Source organism: Sciurus vulgaris (genome assembly GCF_902686455.1).
Source record: "Sciurus vulgaris genome assembly, chromosome: 8".
NCBI lineage: Eukaryota > Metazoa > Chordata > Mammalia > Rodentia > Sciuridae > Sciurus > Sciurus vulgaris.
The window spans coordinates 36,104,035-36,128,761 of record NC_136468.1 but is presented as its reverse complement, the minus strand read 5'-3'; the positions used below and the strand labels follow the sequence as shown (position 1 = coordinate 36,128,761).

At 32.9% G+C, this 24,727-nt stretch overlaps 1 protein-coding gene across 3 annotated transcripts in view; it reads right to left on the bottom strand.

The window, feature by feature from the left end:
- Window positions 1-24,727, bottom strand: part of ASZ1 (ankyrin repeat, SAM and basic leucine zipper domain containing 1) — a 55,376-nt gene that overhangs the window by 14,867 nt on the left and 15,782 nt on the right. The window contains exons 5-10 of one of the 3 annotated variants that reach the window (XM_079150520.1): window positions 5,946-6,057; window positions 5,267-5,401; window positions 3,467-3,591; window positions 2,407-2,494; window positions 1,233-1,289; window positions 110-219 (exon numbers count right to left, since the gene is read on the bottom strand). In XM_079150520.1, coding sequence (XP_079006646.1) covers window positions 110-219; window positions 1,233-1,289; window positions 2,407-2,494; window positions 3,467-3,591; window positions 5,267-5,401; window positions 5,946-6,057 — 627 coding nt within the window. The remainder of the gene's footprint in view (window positions 1-109; window positions 220-1,232; window positions 1,290-2,406; window positions 2,495-3,466; window positions 3,592-5,266; window positions 5,402-5,945; window positions 6,058-24,727) is intronic. The other 2 variants (XM_079150521.1, XM_079150522.1) reach the window with 2 other exon arrangements.

Sequence of the window (24,727 nt, the reverse complement as noted above, 5' to 3'; positions counted from 1 at the left end):
TGGGAAAATAATGTTATAAAATCAAATGACACAGACATTATCAAAATTAAACTAAAAACGAACAGTTGATTCTAAATAATATTAATGTAAATTGATAAGTAAATTTTACCTGATTTCCAACTTTGCCACTTCAGGTAACTCTCCAAAATTTATCTCTTCTACCTCCAGTTCTTTAATAGCAGCCAGAATTTTCTGCTGATCTTTATTGGTAATTCCATTCTAAGTAGAAATAATTTTAAGGTGTAGTTAAGATAATTATACTGGAATAATTTAATCTTCAAAATCATTAAAGAAGTTTTCTACTTAAATCTGCATCTTGAAAAACAGACCTATTAGAAAATATTATACTAAATATATGGTTTGCTTGTTAAATGTGACTGATGAGGATATTTACACTATTAAAAGATTTAGACATATAGTTTATTATAGTAAATTTTTTGTAATACATAATAGTTGTGATAGACTCTCAAATTCAATTACTAGATTTCAAACATATTAGTCAAAACAACAAAGTACAAGTTCATTTAGTTAACTAGTATGCTTATTTTGATTTTTAGTGATACTAGTAATTTCAAGTTTCTAATGAGTTCAGGTAATAAAGCTCATTGCTTTTTTAGATAGCCTATTTATCAAAGTATCTCTAATATTTCTCACCCTACTTTTGAATTGTTAATAATATTAGATGTCAAAATAATGTCCTTTTTATTTGTTCTTTTTAGATATACATGACAGTAGAGTATAATTTGAAATACATACATGGAGTATAATTTATCCTAGTTAGGATCCCATCTTGTGGCTGTACGTGATTTGGAGTTTCACTGGTTGTGTATTCATATATGAACAAAATAATATCTTGATAGTTTTGAGAAAACAACAATAAATAGTGGTACTGTTTGGAAGACACATACCTATACCCTCATACATTAAAAAAAAAAATCTTATTTCTAAGAAGGCTGTTTTACAAATCTATTTTATGTTTGGAAATGAATCACTAATTTTAATTGAGATATCATGATCACACCTAAAGGAACAAAACCATGATTTTAAATCTTTAAATGTTTTTAAAGTAACAATACTATAATCAGATATTCAAATTGGTTTTTCATAATCATATTTAATCAAGAATAAGATATCAATCATAGTCTGTAACCCTAGGATTTTTGAAATAGAAAATAAAAGAAGAACCAATTAAAAAAATCAGTATAGCTAGAGTTTTTGAAAATGGTACTAACCTTTGCAAATTCATCTTTTTTCATGGTCAAAAGGTGTCTTAAAGTTATATCCCGTTCCTGTAGAAAAGGGGAAAAAAAATAACCCTTTCACCATTCAATATAAATAGTACAAAGGGAAGTAGGTAAGTGTACATAAGATAGTTAACTGCTGCACTCTTAAACCATTTCCAACTGTCTAGAGGGGCCAGAGATGTAAACAGAGAACTACACTATATACACTCACCTAAAAAAGTATAAATATAACCAGTTTTCCAAATTCAAAGAAAATGATTACTTTCAAATTACTTTTCAATTTTGCTTACATGAAAACAGTTCCATAAAATTGGACAGAAATTATATTTATACTGAAGATTTCTCCAAATAGAAAAAAGTTTTGAAATTGTACAATAAAACCCAACTCTAGCTGGGTATGACAGCACATGCCTGTAATCCCAGTGGCTTGGGAGGCTAAGGTAGGAGGATGGCAAGTTCAAAGCCAGCCTCAGCAAAAGCGAGGTGCTAAGCAACTCAGTGAGACCCTGTATCTAAATAAAACACAAAATAGGGCTGGGGATGTGACTCAGTAGTCGAGTGCCCCTGAGTTCAATCCCTGGTGCACCGCCCCCCACAAAATAAATAATTCTAAAACACCTGAACAGAATGTACACACTTCTAAGGGCAATCTGTTTTAAGTACTACTTTATTGGTTCAGTATCCTCATAGTGATTCTCATCTAAATTCACAATGTCTATTAAAGCACCTAGGCAATGCTTGGCATATGATCTAATTTAACATTCAAGACAACCTTACATAAGCTATTACTGTCCTTAAGGGGGGAAAAAAAGTTTAAGAAACATATTTTGGTCAAAAACCAGAGCAAGACTCTGATGTCAGGTTTGTTTGATTTAAAATCATGCTTCTAGTATTCTATACAATATCAGCAACCCCAAAAACAAATGGCTTAAGTATTTACAGAGGCATTAGACCATTGACAAAAGTTGTTAAATTCAACTAGCAATACTTTATGTAAATATCTATAATAATAAAATTTGGAGATACTACAAGTTTAAGAAGGGATGTATTACAAATTATGCAGAAAAGGTATAGCATTCATTCATAGGCATCTTCATGAATTAAAATTTAATGCTATGTTAACCAACAAATAAACATATACAAAAAACTCATTGTTGGTTACCCGAAATCTCACCTTTAATAAGTCTGTCATATGTTCCAGTCCAAGACCATGTAAAAATATTTCCAGATCTCCAAATGCTGTGTATGAACTATACATATTTATAGCAATGTCAATTTTAGAACAGACTATGAATGTACAAATAAAAATATATACTTATATTTCAGAGAAAAAAAATTAGACTAGTAAGAATGAATTCATATAGAATATATTTGTAATTTTACACTCCAGATTTGATGCTGTATCAAGGATTGAGCAAGTGTAAATTCTTTTCCACCCTGCTGGGTTAGAGACTGAATCCAGGGCTTTGCATATGCTAAGCATGTGCTCCACCACTGAGCTATACCCTCAACTCAAAGCAGGATTTCCTAAGCAATGATATGAGAGAAAATGGGTTATGGTAAAATATAGCTCATCTTTCCTAAGAATGAAAACATTCATTAACATATATTCCTGGATTGAGGATATAGCTCAATTGGTAGAGTGCTTGCCTTGCAAGTACAAGGCCCTGGGTTCAATCCCCAGTACCAACAAATAAACAAACAAACAAACAGAAAAACAAAACAAAACAAAAAAACCCCATATATTCCTTGTAAAATTTCTGCATGTAAACATCTCTTTGTCATAAGAAAAAATTAAGTAACAACTTTAAATGGGGGTAGAGAATGGTTTATACACTGAATAATAGTGTTCAGAAAAAATATTTTTAGTTTTAGCTTAAAAATGAGTAATATGCTAAAAATACTCAGAATGCAAGGGATGATACAGTTTGAATATTAACAAAGATGCTGAATTCCTTAAAGATAAATTTTACTGATATTTTACTAAAATTTACATTCAAAGCCAAAGTTGTTATGATTAATATTAGTACACATAAATAAAATCCTCTAAAATTATGGAGAACAATGCACCTAAAATCTAGACATTTCTAAGCGATATTTAAAAAAATGCTTGTCTTAGTTTAAAATATATATCTTAAAAAAGTCATCACATTTACTGTAAGTGGTAAAAACATGCATTTTTAACTTATTTATAGGAATTCTGTTGAACTAAAATATGTTACCCAAACATGTGATCTTTTTCTTTATCAGAATCTGCTGTCAACAGTTTACAAATAGTCTCTTCTTTAGTTAGCTGTTGATGCTTTCCTTCCAATGGATTTAAAGTCAAAGAAAGAAAGCTGAAGATCTGAAAAGGTTCACAAATTAGTCAAATATAGTTAATATTTATATATACCATAACTGCACTTAAAAAGAAATAACATGATTATTTGTCAACTGGAAAATAAAATTTTAGCAAGGTGTAAGGGACTCAACTTTCATGACCTGTTACCCTGAGAAAAACTTTTATAAAATCAAGTAAATTCTTCCTTGACATAAAATAAAAGAGTATAACTAACTCAAAATAGTAAAATTAGAGAGAGTAGTATTTTTAGTAATATATAGTACAAAACTAAAACACCATTTTGACAAATGACTCAGGAAGATTAAGTAGTAAGGTAGTACTTGAAATTGCTAAGTAGGAAGGAAGCAATAAACTTGCCTAAATGTACACAAATCCCAACTATATATCTCAAAGCAATGTGGTAAAATTTCTTAGTTTTACAATTTAACTTCTTGCGAAGTCAATGCTATGTCATGTAATCAGTCAAAATGTAAGATCAAATCTCAGATGATTTATGATTAAATATAACCTTTGATGCTCATAAATTTATTATATCAAATCTAGTGTCATCTACCCAAAATTTAATAATGTAGTAAATTAATTTTTAGTTTTCAGATTTTCAAAAGTTAGAAAAATAATGCAAACATCTTTTTGAAAAAAAAAAATTGTTATTGGGGATTGACCCCAGGGGTGCTTAACCACTGAGCCACATTCCCAGTCCTCTGAGTTGCCAAGTACCTTGCTAATCTGCTGAGGCTGGCTTTGAACTCAAGATCCTCCTGCCTCACCCTCTGGAGCTGCTGGGATTACAGGCATGTGCTATCATGCCTGGCTTTCTTTTTGAAATTTTCCAAGACTTTAGTGATTAGTCTCTACTCTAGAATAATTTTGGAAATGTACATTTTATTTGGAAAATGATATGCATGTTTATTAGATTGCTCAAAAATTAGTGAAGTTATTTTACATGCAGTATAAAGAGCATGGTCTGACACTTGTATGATAGAACCTGCGAAATTTCACATACTTTAAAATTCAGAATCTTGGTGTTATGAACTCTTGAACTTAATAGTTTTACAATGGTACTGTACTTGATTCATGCTTAGAAAGTACAAACCTCTGGCTGAAGCTTTAATAGTCACACCAAAAGTCTGTATTCATATTTTAATATATAGCAAATATTTATCGAGTTTTAAGAACTAAATGACAGCAGATCATACACCCAAGTATGTTATCACTTTACCACATAGCTTGTCACACATATAGGAATAAATGTTACTTAAAGGATTTAACTTTTAAATTGTCTAACATCTACAAATTAAAATTATAAAACAATGTTTTAAGTATGTGTTCAAATCTTGACACTTTACTGTCTCAATACATAAGTTAATTTTTAAAAATCTAAACCAGTTTGTAATGTTAGTCTACTCTTATTTTATTACTAGCAACAGCATAAGACTATTATCCTTTATTATCCATTATTAGCAACAGAATAAGACTATTATCACATTAAAAATGTCTTTGATTTAGTAGATGAATACTGTAGCAAGTATAAGTTGGTTGAAGAACAATTATTTAGACATTTAATAATAGCTGAAAAAACTATTATTACACTTGTAAATTCCAACAAAACAACATAAAAGTTCTACATAAGATAATGTGACATACCACAGAAAAATTTGTTTAACATATAGATGGCTACCTCAAGATGTTTATTTCTTTTTGCAATCTCACTTGGTGTCTTTCCATCTTTTGTTTGTAGCATTTTATTGGCTCCAAGTTCAAGCAACTTCAAAACAACATTTTTATGACCTTGACGTGCTGCCCATGTTAAAGCCTATAAGAGGAGGAAAAGAGGATTGCTTAAAGAGAAAGAGTATACATGAGATAGGAAATGTTTTTAACAGTACTAATGGCACATTAAAAAAGAGAAAATGGTTAATTTACAGAATGATGCAATCTCTTCATTTAATAATAAAAGCATAATTCCCACACTGTAATGTAACATACTTCCCATGCTATAATTGCAAAGGAGACTGCAATGTTCACTGATTTTACAAAACCAAATATTTTACGGTTAAGTAATGTTATGGAACAAAATGATTTATCTGCTAATCCCCAAAATGTTTTCTACAAAACAAAGAATCCTTGTATAATTCAAAGTCCAGGTATTGTTGCACTACAAAAGTCAAATAATTCCTTTTATCTCATTCATTTGTTGCTGCTTTTCACCAGTGATTATATCCTAGCTCTTCTGTAATTATTACTTCTTAAAAACTCTTTTTGTAATAGAAACAACCAAACATCTATTTTTGTAGACTATGGATAATAATAACGAAAGAGCAAAAATTAAAAAGAAATATTGTAAAAGTGTTTCTTACAGCATAACCATTCTCATCCTGGGCATTAACTTCTGCTCCATGTGCAACAAGGAGAGCAACAACCTGAGGGTGACCATCCCGTGCAGCATACATAATAGGAGTCATAAGTCTCCTGAAGAGGAGGAAAAGAAAATTTGTGTTAAGGCTGCCATTCACAACTGCTCAATTTCATGAATTTAATTATATACAATACTATAAGTATTGTTTTGATAGCAAGGAAAAAGACATAAAAACATTTAATAAGTCAGGTTATTTAAAAATCTAATTTTCCAGCAAAAAAGTAAATATTAAAAAAGGTATGACACTTGAAGCACTGAATGCTAAAATAGCACCCTCTAGTGAAGAAATGTATAAAAATTACTAAACCACACTTCCTAATGTTTTATTAATTTATATATTCATCTAGGAAATTATCAGGTTACTGGCATTATGCTTATGCTGTGGATAGTGATGAATGACACAAACAAGGCTCCTGCTTCACTGTTTGGTAATTCTAAATGCTTATTACATTTTATTTGGCAGATTGCTGAAAAGTGTAAAGTTTAAAACTTTCCCTTATTTCTTAATGTATCATATTATGATTCTATTTTAGTTTAAGACTAAAAGAATTTTATTCTGACTTGAAGGCTTACTCTAAGGCTTTCTTGATCCAAGAAAGAGATCAATCTAATAATTTAGCCTGCCTAACATTTTTTTGAAAGTATTTTCTGAGAGAGAACAATAGTTTCTCTTTGGTGTATCATTTCCAAAATTAGAGATTCAGTCCCTCTACTCCTGGAAGTTAGTCAGTTTAGTCCTATTCCAAGGAACATTAGATTATTCTATCAGTTCTACTTGGGCTGAATTTAACACATAGTCTATTTTTAAAGGGGGTCTGATATTCTGGGACCGATCTTCCTCAATCATCCCCAATATCTGATTTAGAAACAAATAACATCAGAGAACAACAAATTAAGTAAGTTCAGACTTCTGCATTTTGATCTAAGAAAGTTTATGTTGGTTATTTATATTACTTAAAATACCTATAAACAAAAATTTTCTCTGTAAGGCTTACTAGTGTTATTTGAATCTGATAACTTCATACCAATGTCTATAGCACAAAACAATTCACACATTTTTCTGTTTCTTCTATTTCCTAGTATATTTTAAGTGCCTTATTTGAAATTATATGCTATATTAAAACATTCCCTCCTTTACCTTGAATATTTCCTACATAGTGGTTTTATTAAGATAGACAATTTTTATAAAGTAAAGATAGAATTTTCTGGATAACTTAAGCAAACAAAAAATACATGCAACAGAAAAATTATGAATCAAATATTATTCTAATTCTTTACTACATCTAAATAAGACCTCTTGGTATCTCTCCTCCACTCCATGTCCCCCTCACAAAGCCCAAATCTGTACCTCTCAAATCTTTCCTATTTCAGTAAATCATCATTAAATCTGTCACTCAGGCATAGGACTAGTTCATGACTCTTCTTCATCACTCCATATATAAGTCATCAAGAGGTCCTAAGGACTCTCCCTTCAAAACATATTCTGCATCTGAGCACCTCTCATCACCTTGTTAGCCACGGCAACAGTCCACACCATATCATCTTTCTCTGACCTGTATTATTGCAAGAGCCTCATAATTGTTTTCTATGCTTTTTATTCTTGTCCACTTCAGTTAATTTTCTTTGAAAATGACAAGTTGTTCCCTTTTCAGGGGAACAATGTTACACTGGTGTCTGACTACTGAGAAAAGCTGAATTTATCAATTGGAACAGCAATATCCTATGCCAGTCTAGCTTATCTCAAATTAATTGGCTTTTTAATACTGTTTACCTGAAGCCATCAATAATGTTGCATGGCAATTTTGAATGGAAAAAGAGCAATTCTTCTAGTATTTTCTACTTGTTATGTTCAATGAAGTAGCAATTTCATTAACTCCTCAGGAAAGTTTAAAAAATTTAACTGATTCACTCAAGTAACATGGTAACTATTTGTGTTGATACTCTTTCTTTTCAAACTACTGCAGTTTGGTTCTGCTTGCTCCTTGTAACATAAACAAATTTTTAGCTGATTGTATTTTCATTAATTTTGACTTATCACAAATTTTCCTTTATTTGGTTTACTTCACTTAATGATACTAGTAATGTTTGATACTGACATTCCTGTCTTTTGGCTTGCAATTACTTATGATGTTCACACTCTTTTTCTTCAACCATTCCTAATGAACAGGATTTAGCTATTTGTGTGTGTGTGTGTTTGTGTGTGTTTTAGGCCAATATCTCAGTCTGTCTTTTAGGTGATAACTCCACTACATTCACATTTAACAAAATGACTAGTACACTTGACAAAATTCTTTTCTGTTTTTGCTGTTTACCACTCAGTACATTTTCCTCTTGAAAATCTGGTGACTCTATGCTTAAAAAAAAATCTATTAAATATTATTATCTTTCTTTGCTCTTAGTATCCTATAACACATAGTACAATTTCACTCAAAATGTCAGTTGTGCCTCTGCTCAAGATGATGACTTTACATTCCCAAGTGTTTGCAAAAGTCTTTATTTTGCCCTTACTCTTGCATGACAGAATGACTAAATGCACAATTAGAGATCCCAAGTTTATTTCTCAGACTATTTATCTCCTTCCACATATAGCTTCTATATTGCGAACTATGTTAGATGGAAATTTCTGTATAGAAATTCCTTATAGGTAAAATGTCTCTTCAGTAAGCAACTTTTAGGAATTTTGCCTTATTCTTGATATTTTGAAGTTCACTATGATGTGTATTTATTCAGTTTGGGAATATTCTTGGTCATTATTGCTTCAAATATAGCATACCTTCCATTTTCTTCTTCTGGAACTCTTATTAGATAGATGTTAGAGCTTCTGGAAAGATTCTTATGTCTTTTACCTTTTCCTTTATATTTTCCATGCATTACCCTTTGTGTTGTATTCTAGGCTATTTCTTCACATCTACCTTCTAGTACTTGAATCCACTCTTCAGCTGAGTGCCTTCTGGAATTTTGCCCCTTATACTTAGTTTTAACAGTCAACAATAGTTTTCATAATTTACTGTACTTGTTTTGTAATTCCTATTTGTTATTTTGTGGAGGCAAATGCACTAGTCTAAGTCAATCTTTTATAGAGTTTATTGTCCCTGTTTCATTTCATGATGCTTACCTTCTCTAGATTTTAGTGATTTATGGCTATATACATAACTTTCAGCCTACTGTATAGGTCCTCTGAACACAGAAGACTCAAGTCCCTAGACTTCACTGTGCCTGTTAGTAATACAGTTTTTAGATATTGCCAGAGTTCCCATCTGTTTCTTTCATCAGTTATTCCTCTTCTATTTCAGAGGTAATTGGCTTTTTTATTGTTTCAAATAGAAATTTATTAAAATATTTTAATGCCTTGTTATCTAAAATTTACTTTGGGAGGACAAGGCTTCAGCATATTATTCAACATATTCAACATCTTAAAAAGCCAAATTTATTTTCCAAAATATTCTGCTCTTTTTTCCTCACGTTTTTCTTCTAGAATTTTTAAAACCATTCATCACGTTAAAATAATCCCTTTAGCACTCTGGATAAGATGTTTAATTTTATAAATTAACTTAGATTCTTAAAGATGTCTTCTTTAATGCTGAGTCAAGAAATAACATATCTGCTTATTCAATCTTCTTTTGTTTCACTCAATGTAGTTTTAATTTTCCTTTATTTAGATCATCATATTTGTTGTACACTTATATTTACGTATTTGTTTTTGATCTTTAGAATAGATCTATAATCTCATTTTATTCCCAAATTGGTCACTATTTATAATTTGAAAACCAAATGAACTTTGAAGATTAGTATAAAAATTCCCTCATTTTATAGTTATTTTTTTAACAGTTTGAGTTGATTATCTTGGGTTTACCAAATATATAACCAATATGATCATAAAAATAATAATTGTGTCCTCTCCTAATTAAAAAAAAAAAAAAAAAGGTCTCATGGCAGAATCTGAGGCAACAGAGTTTAATGTCATAAAACAGAGGTCTCAAAATTTTCCTACAAAAGGCAAAAGTAGATCTTTTATGGCTGGTGGAACACACTGGAACATGGATGCCACAACCACTCAATTTTGCTGTTTTAGCATGAATGTTGGCATAGACAAGACGAATGAGCACAGCTGTGTTCCAATAAAGCTTTAAAAGTCTGCCAACTTCTGGTTTAGACTATAAATTGTGAAATCAGGCAGCCTAGGTTCAAATCTAACTTTCAGCATTTCCTGGGTGAATAATATGAGGCACATCTCTTAAGTTTTTATCGCTTCAGTTTCTTCATATGTGCATAAAAAGTTTCTACACGTGTGACGATTATTTTTGATACTGCCATAATCTGTGATAATGAAATAATGATGTTTGGTAAGAAAATTACCCAGGAACAAAATAATCACTTTGTCATTATTAGTTATTTTTTATTAACTACATCTCATTTTCTTTTCTTGCATAACAAGAATGCTTTATCTTTCCTAAAACAATGGTAAAGCAAAGACTGCTTCTAGGTATAATTGTCTTGTTCCTGACATTAAGGCAAATGCTGCTAGTGTGTTTCCACTAAGCATATGACTAGTTTTGACTACATATATATGTTTATAAATTTAAAGAACTATTCATTTAATCAAATTTTACAAAAATAGAAATCTGAAATAGATTTTAACTTATGGAAAATGCCTTTTGGCATCTATAATAATGGTAATCTTCCTATTATTAAAAAATCACTTGACCTATTCATAAAACATTTTCCCTAATATTTAGCCAATTTTCCATAGTTGACATGAATTTTATATGATCATAGGATATTATTAATTTAATTTACTGCTAACATTAAATATGCTGATACTGCATTAAGGATTTAGAATTTTTGTATCTATGTTAATAACTGAGATTGATGTACATAGTTTTGGGGGCAAATACTTTTTAAAACTGAATTTCAGAATCAGTGTTGTTTGTTTTATGAAAAAAAGGAATTGAAAGTCTTCTAGTATTTTTATGTCTTAGGACTATTTAGACAGTTGTTAGTATAATCGTTCCTTGGAAATTTAAAAGAAGTAACTTGAGGCTTTTTCCATGGGGCAATCCAAGATGGTGGACTAGAGGGTGACTGCATCTCCAGTCACTCCAGAACCCAGGATTCAAGAAGGGGAGGCATTGAGAGACTCGGAGTAAAACAGAGCCACGGGGTGAATCTCCCCCACCCGGTGAAGCACTGCCTGGGTGGCAGGCCCAGATTCGGGTAGCTTATTAGAGTAGGGCAGGGCAGCTAGAGTCTTCCCCAGGCAGCTCTGTGCACTTCGGCGGTGGGCTCCTCCCACAGGGCCAGATTCTCCAGCATCTCGGAGCAGGCCCCCCAGTGAGAGCCCTTCTGCACAGAACCAATCTTCAAGTCCTGAGGCAGTGTGGTGAGTTCCTGCCTCCAGGTTGCTTCAGGGACCAGGACAGGGCAGCCAGGGACTTCCCCAAGCAGCCCGCAGCCCGGCCCCGTCCCGTCCCGCGGGAAGCGCCTTTCCAGGCTAGCTTCTCAGAGCAGGCCCCCCAGTGAGAGCCCTTCCACACAGAGCCAGCTCCAAGTCCTGGAACCAGTAGCAGGCAAGGGGCAGCTTTCCTTGGAAGCACTGCATTATCAAGTTACTCCAAGATTTCAGGCTACTGAAGGCAGTAAGGTGAGACACTGGAAATCTACAGGGACACTATAAGCCAATAGAAGAATTCTGCAATATCACAAAGTCCCACTGACATCTGACCAATATGAGAAAACAAGGGAAGAAAATGTCCCAAACAAACCTAGATACTATATCAATAAAACCCAATGACAGCACAGCAGAAGAAATGTCAGAAAGGGAGTTCAGAATGTACATAATTAAAACAATCAGGCAAGCAAACAAGGAAATGAAAGAGCAAATGCAGGCATTAAATGATCGCACCAATCAACAGTTAAAGGAGCAAATACGGGAAGCAAGAGATCATTTCAATAAAGAGTTAGAGATATTGAAGAAAAACCAAACAGAAATCCTTGAAATGAAGGAAACAATAAACCAAGTTAAAAACGCCATAGAAAGCATAACCAATAGGATAGAACACCTGGAAGACAGAACCTCAGATACTGAAGACAAAATATTTAATCTTGAAAACAAAGTTGACCAAACAGAAAAGATGGTAAGAAATCATGAACAGAATCTACAAGAATTATGGGATATCATGAAAAGGCCAAATTTTAAGAATTATTGGGATTGAGGAAGGCTTAGACAAACAAACCAAAGGAATGAACAATTTATTCAATGAAATAATATCAGAAAATTTCCCAAATCTGAAGAATGAAATGGAAAACCAAGTACAAGAGGCTTATAGGACTCCAAATATACAAAATTACAACAGACCCACACCAAGGCACATTATAATGAAAATACCTAACATACAAAATAAAGACAGAATTTAAAGGCCGTGAGAGAAAAGAATCAAATTACATTCAGGGGGAAACTAATAAGACTATCAGCAGATTTTTCAATCCAGACCCTAAAAGCTAGAAGGGCCTGGAACAATATTTACCAAGCCCTGAAAGAAAATGGATGCCAACCAAGAATCTTATACCCAGCAAAACTTATTTTCAGATTTGACGATGAAATAAGATCCTTCCATGATAAACAAAAGGTAAAGAAATTTACAAAAAGAAAGCCAGCATTACAGAACATTCTCAGCAAAATATTCCATGAGGAAGAGATGAAAAACAACGATGCAAATCAGCAACGGGAGGAACTAGCCTAAGGGAATAGCCAAATAAAGGGGAAACCAAATCATGTTAAAAAACAAAAATGAGTCAAATGACTGGGAATACAAATCATATCACAATAATAACCCTGAATGTTAATGGCCTGAACTCATCAATCAAAAGACACAGACTGGCAGATTGGATTAAAAAGAAAAATACAACAATATGCTGCCTGCAAGAGACTCATCTCATAGAAAGAGATACCCACACACTAAAGGTGAAAGGATGGGAAAAACATACCATGTACATGGACACAGCAAAAAAGCTGGAGTACCCATCCTCATTTCAGATAATGTGGACTTCAAGCCAAAACTAGTCAGAAGGGATAAAGAAGGACATTACATACTGCTTAAGGGAAGCATGAATCAGCAAGACATAACAATCATAAATATCTATGCCCCGAACATTGGCTCATCCATGTACGTCAAACAAATCCTTCTCAATTCCAGAAAGCAAATAGACCACAACACAATAATACTAGGCGATTTTAACACACCTCTCTCACCACTGGATAGATCGTCCAAACAAAAATTGAATAAAGAAACCATAGATCTCAACAACACAATCAACAATTTAGACTTAACCGACTTATATAGAATATGCCATCCAACAAAGAACGAATACACTATCTTCTCAGCAGCACATGGATCCTTCTCTAAAATAGACCATGTCTTATGCCACAAAGCTACTGTTAGCAAATATAAGAAGATAGAGATACTACCTTGTACTCTATCAGATCATAATGGATTGAAATTAGAAAGAAATGACAGAATAAAAAACAGAAACTTCTCCAATACTCGGAGATTAAATAATACACTATTATACGATGAATGGATAACAGAAGACATCAGGAGGGAAATAAAAAAATTTTTAGAAGTAAACGAGAACAAAGAAACATCATATCAAAATCTCTGGGACACTATGAAAGCAGTACTTAGAGGAAGATTTATTTCATGGGGTGCATTCAACAAAAGAAGTAGAAATCAACAAATAAATGACTTAACACTACATCTCAAAGCCCTAGAAAAAGAAGAGCAGACCAACACCAAAAGTAGTAGAAGACAGGAAATAGTTAACATCAGAGCTGAAATCAACAAAATTGAAACAAAAGAAACAATCGGAAAAAATTAACAAAATAAATAGTTGGTTCTTTGAAAAAATAAACAAAATTGATAGACCCTTAGCCACACTAACAAAGAGAAAGAGGGAGAAAATTCAAATTACTAAAATTCGGAATGAACAAGGAAATACCACAACAGACACGAGTGAAATACAAAACATAATTAGAAGCTATTTTGAAAATGTATACTCCAACAAAACAGAAAATCTCGAAGACATCAACAAGTTTCTAGAGACATATGAATTACCTAAACTGAACGAGGAGGACATACACAACTCAAATAAATCAATTTCAAGCAATGAAATAGAAGAGGTCATCAAAAGCCTACCAACAAAGAAAAGTCCAGGAACAGATGGGTTCTCAGCCGAGTTCTACAAAACCTTTAAAGAAGAGCTCATTCCAATACTTCTCAAAGTATTCCATGAAATAGAAGAGGAGGGAACCCTCCCAAACTCATTCTATGAAGCAATATCACCCTGATACCTAAACCAGACAGAGACACATCAAGGAAAGAAAATTTCAGGCCAATATCCTTAATGAACATTGACGCAAAAATTCTCAACAAAATTTTAGCAAATCGCATACAAAAATATATTAAAAAGATAGTGCACCACGATCAAGTGGGTTTTATCCCAGGGATGCAAGGTTGGTTCAACATCCGGAAATCAATAAATGTCATTCACCATATCAACAGACGAAAAGTTAAGAATCACATGATTATTTCAATAGATGCAGAAAAAGCATTTGATAAAATACAGCATCCCTTCATGCTCAAAACACTAGAGAAAATTGGGGTAGTGGGAACATTCCTTAACATTGCAAAGGCCATCTCCGCTAAGCCCATTGCCAATATCATTCAAATGGTTAAAAACTGAAAGCATTCCCCCTAAAAACTGGAACAAGGTAGGGATGCCCTCTTTCACCACTTCTATTCAATATCGTTCTTGAGACTCTAGCCAGAGCAATTAGACAAACCAAAGAAATTAAAGGGATACGAATTGGAAAAGAGGAACTCAAACTATCCCTGTTTGCTGATGACATTATTATACATTTAGAGGAACCTGGAAATTCCACCAGAAAACTCTTAGAACTCATAAGTGAATTCAGTAAAGTAGCAGGTTACAAGATCAATGCTCATAAATCCAATGCATTTTTATACGTAAGTGATGAATCTTCAGAAAGATAAATTAGGAAAACTACCCCATTCACAATAGCCTCGAAAAAAATAAAATACTTGGGAATCAATCTCACAAAAGAGGTGAAAGACCTCTACAATGAGAACTACAGAACACTAAAGAAAGAAATTAAAGAAAACCTTAGGAGATGGAAAGATCTCCCATGTTCTTAGATAGGCAGAATTAATATTGTCAAAATGGCCATACTACCAAAAGTGCTATACAGATTCAATGCAATTCCAATTAAAATCCCAATGATGTACCTTACAGAAACAGAGCAAGCAATCATGAAATTCATCTGGAGGAATAAGAAACCCAGAATAGCTAAAGCAATCCTCAGTAGAAAGAGTGAAGCAGCGGGTATCGCAATACCAGATCTTCAACTCTATTACAAAGCAATAATAACAAAAACGGCATGGTATTGGTACCAAAATAGGTAGATCAATGGTACAGAATAGAGGACACAGATACAAACCCAAATCAATACAATTTTCTCATACTAGACAAAGGGGCCAAAAATATGCAATGGAGAAAAGATAGCCTCTTCAACAAATGGTGCTGCGAAAACTGGAAATCCATATGCAACAGAATGAAACTAAATCCCTATCTCTCACCCTACACAAAACTCAACTCAAAATGGATCAAGGACCTCGGAATCAGACCAGAGACCCTGCATCTTATAGAAGAAAAAGTAGGTCCAAACCTTCACCTTGTTGGCTTAGGATCAGACTTCCTTAACAGGACTCCCATAGCACAAGAAATAAAAGCTAGAATCAACCACTGGGATAGATTCAAACTAAAAAGCTTTCTCTCAGCAAAGGAAACTATCAGTAATGTGAACAGAGAGCCTACAGAGTGGGAGAATATCTTTGCCACTCATACTTCAGATAGAGCGCTAATTTCCAGAATCTATAAAGAACTCAAAAAACTCTACACCAAGAATACAAACAATCCAATCAACAAATGGGCTAAGGAAATGAACAGACACTTCACAGAAGAAGATGTACAATCAATCAACAGATATATGAAAAAATGTTCAACATCTCTAGTAATAAGAGAAATGCAAATCAAACTACCCTAAGATTTCATCTCACCCCAATTAGAATGGCAATTATCAAGAACACAAGCAACAATATGTGTTGGCGAGGATGTGGGGAAAAAGGTACACTCATACATTGCTGGTGGGGTTGCAAATTAGTTCAGCCACTCTGGAAAGCAGTATGGAGTTTCCTCAGAAAGCTTGGAATGGAACCACCATTTGACCCAGCTATCCCACTCCTTGGCCTATACCCAAAGGACTTAAAATCAGCATACTACAGAGATACAGCCACATCAATATTCATAGCTGCTCAATTCACTATAGCCAGATTGTGGAACCAACCTAGATGCCCTTCAGTTGATGAATGGATAAAGAAACTGTGGCATATATATACAATGGAATATTACTCTGCCATGAAGAATGATAAAATCATGGCATTTGCAGGCAAATGGCTGAAATTGGAGGATATCATGCTAAGTGAGATAAGCCAATCTCAAAAAACTAAAGGATGAATGAACTCGCTGATAAGCGGATGAGGACATATAAGGGGGGGTAGGAGGGGTTAGCGTTAGGGTTAGGGTTAGGTTTAGGGTTAGGGATAAGGAGGTTGGTATGAATGGAGAAAGGAAGGACTGTATAGAGGGAAAAGAGGGGTGGGAAGTGTGGGGGGGAAGGGAAAAAATAACAGAATGAATCAAACAATATTGCCCTATGTAAATTTATGATTTTCAATTAAAAGAAAAAAGAAAAAAGATATTCCATGAGAATAGGAAAAAAAAAAGAAGTAACTTGATAAATTCTCATCTTTGATTCTGATAAATGTTTTTGGAAATTAGCTCTCTAAAAATGGATAAAAAGCACAACATAAAAACTCTTTTAAGCATAAATAAGAAACAAATTAGAAACAGACATTCCACACACATAAAAATAAAAAATTCTATAAGATGCAATATACAGAAAAAGCTTGTAAATCAGCAAAATACATTTGGACCACCAAGTAAAAAAAATGCAACCAATATGGGCAATTAATACAAAAATATAAATAAGTCAAAAATGTGGAAGACTAACCAATTATTATTGAAATGAATGCAAGCAAAAATGAGGAATCATTATTTGCAAGTCAGATTGGAAAACTGAGAACATAAAAAATACCTTGTGCTCTATGCATGGCCTCTCACACTCCTGGGGATAGTTACTCAAATTTTTCTGAAGAGAGTTTGGTAACACCTATCACATTTTTTAATATGCATAAACCTGTGTCTCAGTAATTCTATTTTAGGAATGTGCTGTGTGAAAAAATCCATGCGAGGTGCCAAAGATATTCTCTATAGTATTTTTATGTAACATTAAAAAACTGAAAATAATCCAAATGTGTATATGGAGTTGGTGTAAGCAGCAAGTAAAATTGCGTGAACCTGAGCAAGAGTGGTTTCATTGGCTCCACTGCACTTGGAGATCGAGTTTTAATTTATTTTTATTTAAAATTCTCATCATAAAAAGTCTTGTTAGAATTTTGAAAAATAACATTTTCAAACTATTTTTTCAAAATTTTAACAGGAATCTCTCATGAGAATTTTAAGTAAAAATTAAAGTTAAAAACTTGTACCTTGAAGTACAGTGGAGCAATGAAACCAATAGTGCTCAAATTCACTCAAATTTACTTCCTGTTTATAACTCTGAATACAGAATCTATGACTTCGGCAAGAACAACAGTCTTTTGGTTTCAATTCATTGTCAACCTGCTGTCAGAATAAACTTCATGAAACACTAGTAAGTTTGTTCTTCTTAAATTGTTCAACAGCTTTCAGGATCAAATTCTTATTTTTTGTAGCTTGGATTATGGGAGATAATTATTTAGCCAATGCCAAATTCTGACACATCTTTGGTTGTACCATTTAAAACTGTCTGAATGAAACTTGTCTTTCCCCTTTCTCTACTTCCTCTTCCTGTCCACTGAATAACCATTAATGCCATCTTTAATTGACTTAACTTCTATTCATTCTTCAAAACTAAGGTTTGGGAAAGCTTTTAGGTAACTTTCACTTGCCATCTAGTTTTAAGCTTTCCTACCTTCTGTGCCTAGAGACACCCTCTATTACATGGATGTCTTACTATGTGGAAAATGCCTATTGTATGGTAATCTTTTCTACTGTATGGTCAAGTTCTTGAAGCAGGGACTGGCTCCTCCATTTTTTTTTTTTTTTTGTCTCCTACAGCTTAACACATATTAAGTATTTTAACAAAAACCAGTTGATTTTGCTGGTGATATTAAGTATCCTCTACCAGAGTTCCTTAAAATTTTTAGTCAACAGTTTTCAAAAAGTGTTGTTTAAAAGGATAGTTTATGTACATTATGTAACCAGAATTAATTTTTTTTCCTGGATGATACAGTCTATTTTATGATACAGTCTTTTTGGTTATTCCAATAAAACCTCCACTAGAGGGCATTCAAAGAAAAGTAGAAACAAATCTCTCAACCTGGCAGGGGAACTAATATTACTTTACAATGGCGTAATTTCTCTGATCTAAGGGTAAAATGGTTGATTTGCCTTCATGCTATATTTCCATGTATGCCTCGGTATTATTTACTCTTTTTAATCTTCTTAAAACAATCATCTTATGGCTGAGAGATTAATGAAACAACTAAGATAAAGATTTTGACAATGATAAAATGCTTGGAATTAGAAATCAACTTCCAGCCATCAGTCATTTTATTAAACTAACATTGACAAAGGCTATAAAAGCTGTCAAAATACAAAATATGTCTGAAAGTTTTTATGGTTTGAATATAGTTTGGAAGTCCATCAAAGGTTTATGTGTAGAAAGTGTGGTCTCCAGAGTGGTGGTGGGAGATGGTGTGAAAACATTCAGCAGTGGGGCACAGTGAGGTCCTTGGGTCATTGGTGAATTCCCTTGAAAAGGTGTGAGCGTATTCATGTGTCTCTGGTTAGCTCTCATGAAAAGGTTGTTATAAAAGCCCAAGCCTGGCCTCACCCAGTCTCTGGCTCTGTTTCAGATATGACTCCTGCTGTCACACATGCTCCCACCACTGCCTCTGCCATAAACTTGGTAGCCCTCACCAGAAGTGAAATGATCCAGGTGCCATACCCTTGAGCCTCCACAGATGTCAGCTAAATAAGCCTCTTTTCTTTGTAAGTAGTCTACCTCAGGAATTTCATTAAAAATACAAAACTGACTAATACAAAGATATAAGAAAACAAGGATGCCAGAACTTGAGAAATTTGCAGAGCTTCACAAGATTGCCAAGGTCATGAAGCTAATAAGTAATAGGATCTGGAGCATGAACTTCTGATGCCAAGATAGTTCACAAATAATTTTTGATTTTTAAAAAAGAGTAACTAATTACATTTTTGACTTAACAATGGAAAATTATGACTTTTAATTTTTAAATATTAAAAATTTAATAATTGCATTATGCAATTTACCATTATGCATCATAATGCAATTTTACCATTAGGAAAACAATGTAAAAATGGCAAATGAAGGAAAAATATCTTTAGTCAAGCTTATTTTTTGTATTCTCATCAAAAAACTTCTAGTTATCATTATGCTGTTTAGAATCAATGCATTAAATCTAGATAATTTATAAATAATAAATTATGAACTCATATGCTACTTCCCTGCCTTCAACTGTTAGTTCTTTATGGAATTCATCTTAATAGAATCAAAAAATTCCTATGTCCCCAAAGCAATTCTTTCAATAACCTGGGATGACTTTAGTCATTATAAAAGGCATGGAAAGTTTTCTTGTGAAAGAAAGGTGAAAGGGAAAAAATAAATCACATTTTAAAATGAAAACAAATGAGTTTTATTTCAAATTTAGAATTTAGAATATAACTAAAGGTAAAATGGTCAAATGAACTAATTTTGGAAGGTAGTTGTATAATTATAACCTAATAAATATATGTATTATTATAATGAATGAGACTTATCAAAAGATAGTTTAAGCCAGGCATGGTGGCACATGTCTGTAATTCCAGCCACTCAGTAGATTAAGGCAGGAGGATAGCAAGTTCAAAGTCAGCTTCAGCAACTTAGTGAAGACCTCAAAAAAGGGGGTGTGTGCTGGGGATGTGGCTCAGTGGTTAAGTGCCCTTGCCAAAAAAAAAAAAAAAAATAAAAGAAGAAAAGAAAAAAAAAAGAAAAAAGTCTATTTGATGGATAACTGAGTTCAACTTACATATAATAGTTTCATGTCATGTGCCAGATACTATTAAGACAAAATAAGAATTTAAAAGGCTTTTTTTGGTCTTGTTTTCTGGGTATGTGTTTTTTATTGTTGTTCTAATTAGTTATGTCATGACAGTAGAATGGGTTTTGACATACTGTACACAAATGAAGCATAACTTCTCATTCCTGTGGGTGTACTTGGCACTGAGTAGTGTAATCATACATGTAGGTAGGGTAATAATGTCTGTCTCATGCTACCATCCTTCCCATCTCCACCATTCCACCTTTCCCTTCACTCCCCTCTGCCCAGTCCAAAGTTCCTCCATTCTTCCCTTACCCCTTACCTCCAATATGGATCAGCATCTATTTATCAGAGAAAGTATTTGGCCTTTACTTTTTGGGGATTGGCTTATTTCACTTAGCGTGATATTCTCTAGTTCCATTCATTTACCTGCAAATGCCATTTCATTCTTCAAGGCTGAGTAACATTCCATTATATATATATACATCACATTTTCTTTATCCATTCATCTGTTGAAGGACAAGGTAGGTTGGTTCCATAGTTTAGCTATTGTGGACTGAGCTGCTATAAACTTTGATGTAGCTGCATCACTGAGGTATGCTGATTTTAAAGTTCTTTGGGTATAAACTGAGGGGTGGGATAGCTGGGTCAAATAGTGGTTCCATTCCTAGTTTTCTGAAGAATCTCCATACTGCTTTCCATAGTTGCTGCACCAATCTACAGTCCCACCAGCAATGTATGAGTGTACCTTTTCCCCCACATCCTCACCAACATTTATTATTGCTTATATTCTTGAAAATTGCCATTCTGACTGGAGTGAGATGAAATTTTAGAGTAGTTTGATTTGCATTGCTCTAATTGTTAGAGATGATGACCATTTTTTTCATGCTTGTTGACTGATTGTATTTCTTCTTCTGTGAAGTATCTGTTCAGTCCTAGCCCATTTATTGACTGGGTTATGATTTTTTGGTGTTAAGTGTCTTGAATTCTTTATATAATATCCTGGAGATTAGTGCTCTGAGATATGGGTGGTAAAGATTTTCTCCTATTCTGTAGGTTCTATCTTCACATCAATGACTGTTTCCTTTGTTAAGACGTTTTTTAGTTTGAATCCATCACATTTATTGATTCTTAATTTTACTTCTTGCACTTGAGGAGTCTTGTTAAGGAAGTCAGGTCCTAAACTGACATGATGAAGATGTATTTTGAAAGAGTAGTTGTCAAGAGTTTTTTATCTATAGTTTTTCTTCCCTTTGTCCTGTTTATTTTTTGCTTTCAAAAGGACCAGGTTGATTTCTAGGTATGTGAATATCCATGTTAATGCTATGCTTTAAATATGCAAGGTAACACTAAGGTATTTCTCACTACATACATGTAAAATTGCTAACAGAAAGTCCTCCATACAAGGAAAATATAGGTAAATAAAAAGATGAGCATAGACAATTTATAAATATATACATAAAAGTAGTAATATAAGGAAAGATGTTTTAGTGAACTGAAAATCAGAAAATAAGAACTACAAAAATGCTCAGGATCCAGATGTATCCCACTGATATAGTGCTTGCCTAGTACACATGAGGCCTGTGTTTGATCCCCAGCAAATCCTACCCCCCTCCCCCCGCAAAAAGAAACAACCCAATATCACATTGATTTTTATCCATCAGACTGATAAAACCACGAAATTTATTTACTATGTTGACGAGGATGCGAGAAATGGATGCTCTCTCACATAGTTTACAATGTAAAGTGGAAAAAACTTTTTAGAGGACTATTTGGATCTAACTTGCAATATTTTAAATGTACAAAATTTTTCAACCTTTCAATTTCTACAAGTCTTTTACATAATTAAAATGCACCAAGAATATCATCATCGTCATTGTTAAGGCAAATATTTTAAGACTTATTCTGTGGCTGGGTACTGTTTTAAATACAAAACACCTTTATGAAGTGTGTGATATTTTTATCTCTATTATAAAAATTAAACTGAACAAATGAATAACTCATTTAAATTACACAGCTAGTAAATAATAAAGCTGGGATTCAAACCATGACAGTCTGACTCATGAGACATTACTCAAATTACCATATGACACAAGAATGTAAATACTACTAACTACTGACAAAGAAAGATCCCAAACACATTTCTTTTTTTTAAATATATATTTTTTGAGTTGTCCATGGACCTTTATTTAATTTATTTATTTGTATATGGTGCTGAGAATTGAACCCAGGGCCTCATACATGCCAGTCAAGTGCTCTACCACTGAGCCACAACCCCAGCCCCACAAACACATTTCTGATAGAAAAAGAAAAGTGTGTGTATATTTGTGTGTGTACGTATGTAATGTAAAAAAAAAAAAAAGAGAGAATGGAAACATTAGCCAAACTCATTAAAGCAGAGATCTCTGAGATAAAAAATTCAGGAAATTTGTTTAGTCAAGGAAGACTCATGCTTTACCACATGGACTTACATATCATTTTAATATATTATGACAAAATGTATTGATTATTTATATATTTAAAAAGGGCAGTATTAAATGACAAAATAAATGACAATTTCTGATAATGTTTTCTAAATAGACTATCTTAAAAAACTTATTGAAAGAATATTTCTGCCCATATTTTCAAGAAGAAAGATGTCACATATTTACCTACAGTTAGAAAACAAGTTAGTATTGAAAGCCATATGGTAAATCTACCAAGCTATTCTAGTGACATTTACAACCAAATTATATTCTAAGAAAGAAAGCAACATTTTTCCCAGGGTATCTTCTGCTTATTAAAATAGGCAATAACATAAACAGTTAACAACCACACAGTTATTATGTCAAAACCTTGGGCATTAGTTAATATGTGCTATCTTATCAATGGTAATAAAACATCCATTGAAATTAAAATGTCATATCATTTTACAAAACCCTTATCTTATGACTGAACAATCTGAACATAATAAAATCCTATGCTAGGAAATTTGCCTTTTAAATGTAAAGAAATCTTTCCTTTTTTAATACAAGAAAAGGTTTCAGTGAGCTAGAAAAAAAAAAAAACCCTCACAGATTCTAAAAACTAATGTTAATTACATGCAATTTTTAAAACCTTATTATTACTCTAACAAGAATCCCAACTCCTTTCATGATGTGTTTCAAACTATGCTGTGTGTTCAATAATCTAATATACACTTTATTGATTTTAACTTATAATACCATTTTTATTGTATTATCAATATAAAAAGAAAATAAGAAATGGTATGTCCACAACACATCATTAATGCCAAGTTCCAATTAACTTGATCAAGGCCACTTTGTTTTCAGGCTAAATATGTGCAAGCTAATTAAGGTAAAGCTTTTTTCTGGGCAGTATTTCACTATCCAGTTTGGGACTTTTAATATTCAACCATCTACTACAATTTATAAATATTCAATTTACAAATATTCAAATTTATAAATATTCAACAACCTACTACAATTTACGGAAAAGTAGAAACACACAAAATACTCAGATACAGGCTGTTTAACACAAATATGTGTTTTGCAACAATTAGAAAAGTCATGCTGGTTAACTGGCTTGTGTTAAAAACTCCTAATATAGGTAAGAAAAGGTGGGAAAACATAAGTAATTTCTATTGGCAGATGCTGTTTGGATTAATTATTATAAACAGCCTTATCAGACTTCTGCTACATATTAGAGCACAAATTTTTTGTTCTGTAAAAATAATATACCATCTACCCCTGAGTTATAAGAATTATTTAGACAATATTTAAAAGCAATTAACATGGGGCCTGGTATACAGAAAAAATTCAACTAAAGTTTAATTTAAAAACAAAAAACCTAATGCCCTCAAGGAAAAATTCTAAAGCCAAAATAAACAAACCAGTAAACTGCCATAATGGCTTGACACAGTAGACTATGCTAAGTATCGTCTGCAGAAAGATCTAAGAGAAACAAAAGATATGATTCATGTCCTTGTGAGTTAAATTTAGAAATGGATTTCAAGTTGCCAGCTCTTTACCCTTATTCCCAAAAGAGGGAAAATAAAAATAATAAAATATGATTAAAAGAACAAGTTAGATTTCTATGTACTAATTATGAAAGGCTCAGTTGGTAGAGTGCTTGCCTTGCAAGCACAAGACCCTGGGTTCAATCCCCAGCACTGCAAAAAAAAAAAAAAAAAAAAAAAAAAATATATATACACACACACACACACACACACACAATTCTCTTTGAAGGAATCTCCTAGGACTCATAATTAGTCCTTCTAGTCAGATTTTAAACCTAATGACTAGCACCTAGTCATGAATGAGAAGCATGATAAACATTACTAATAGAAACAAACTTATAGAAACTGGAAATGCTTCATCCAGATGATGTGTTTACCATATTAAAGAAAAGTTGGGGGGACTAATGGGGATATTGAACTCAGGGGTACTCGACC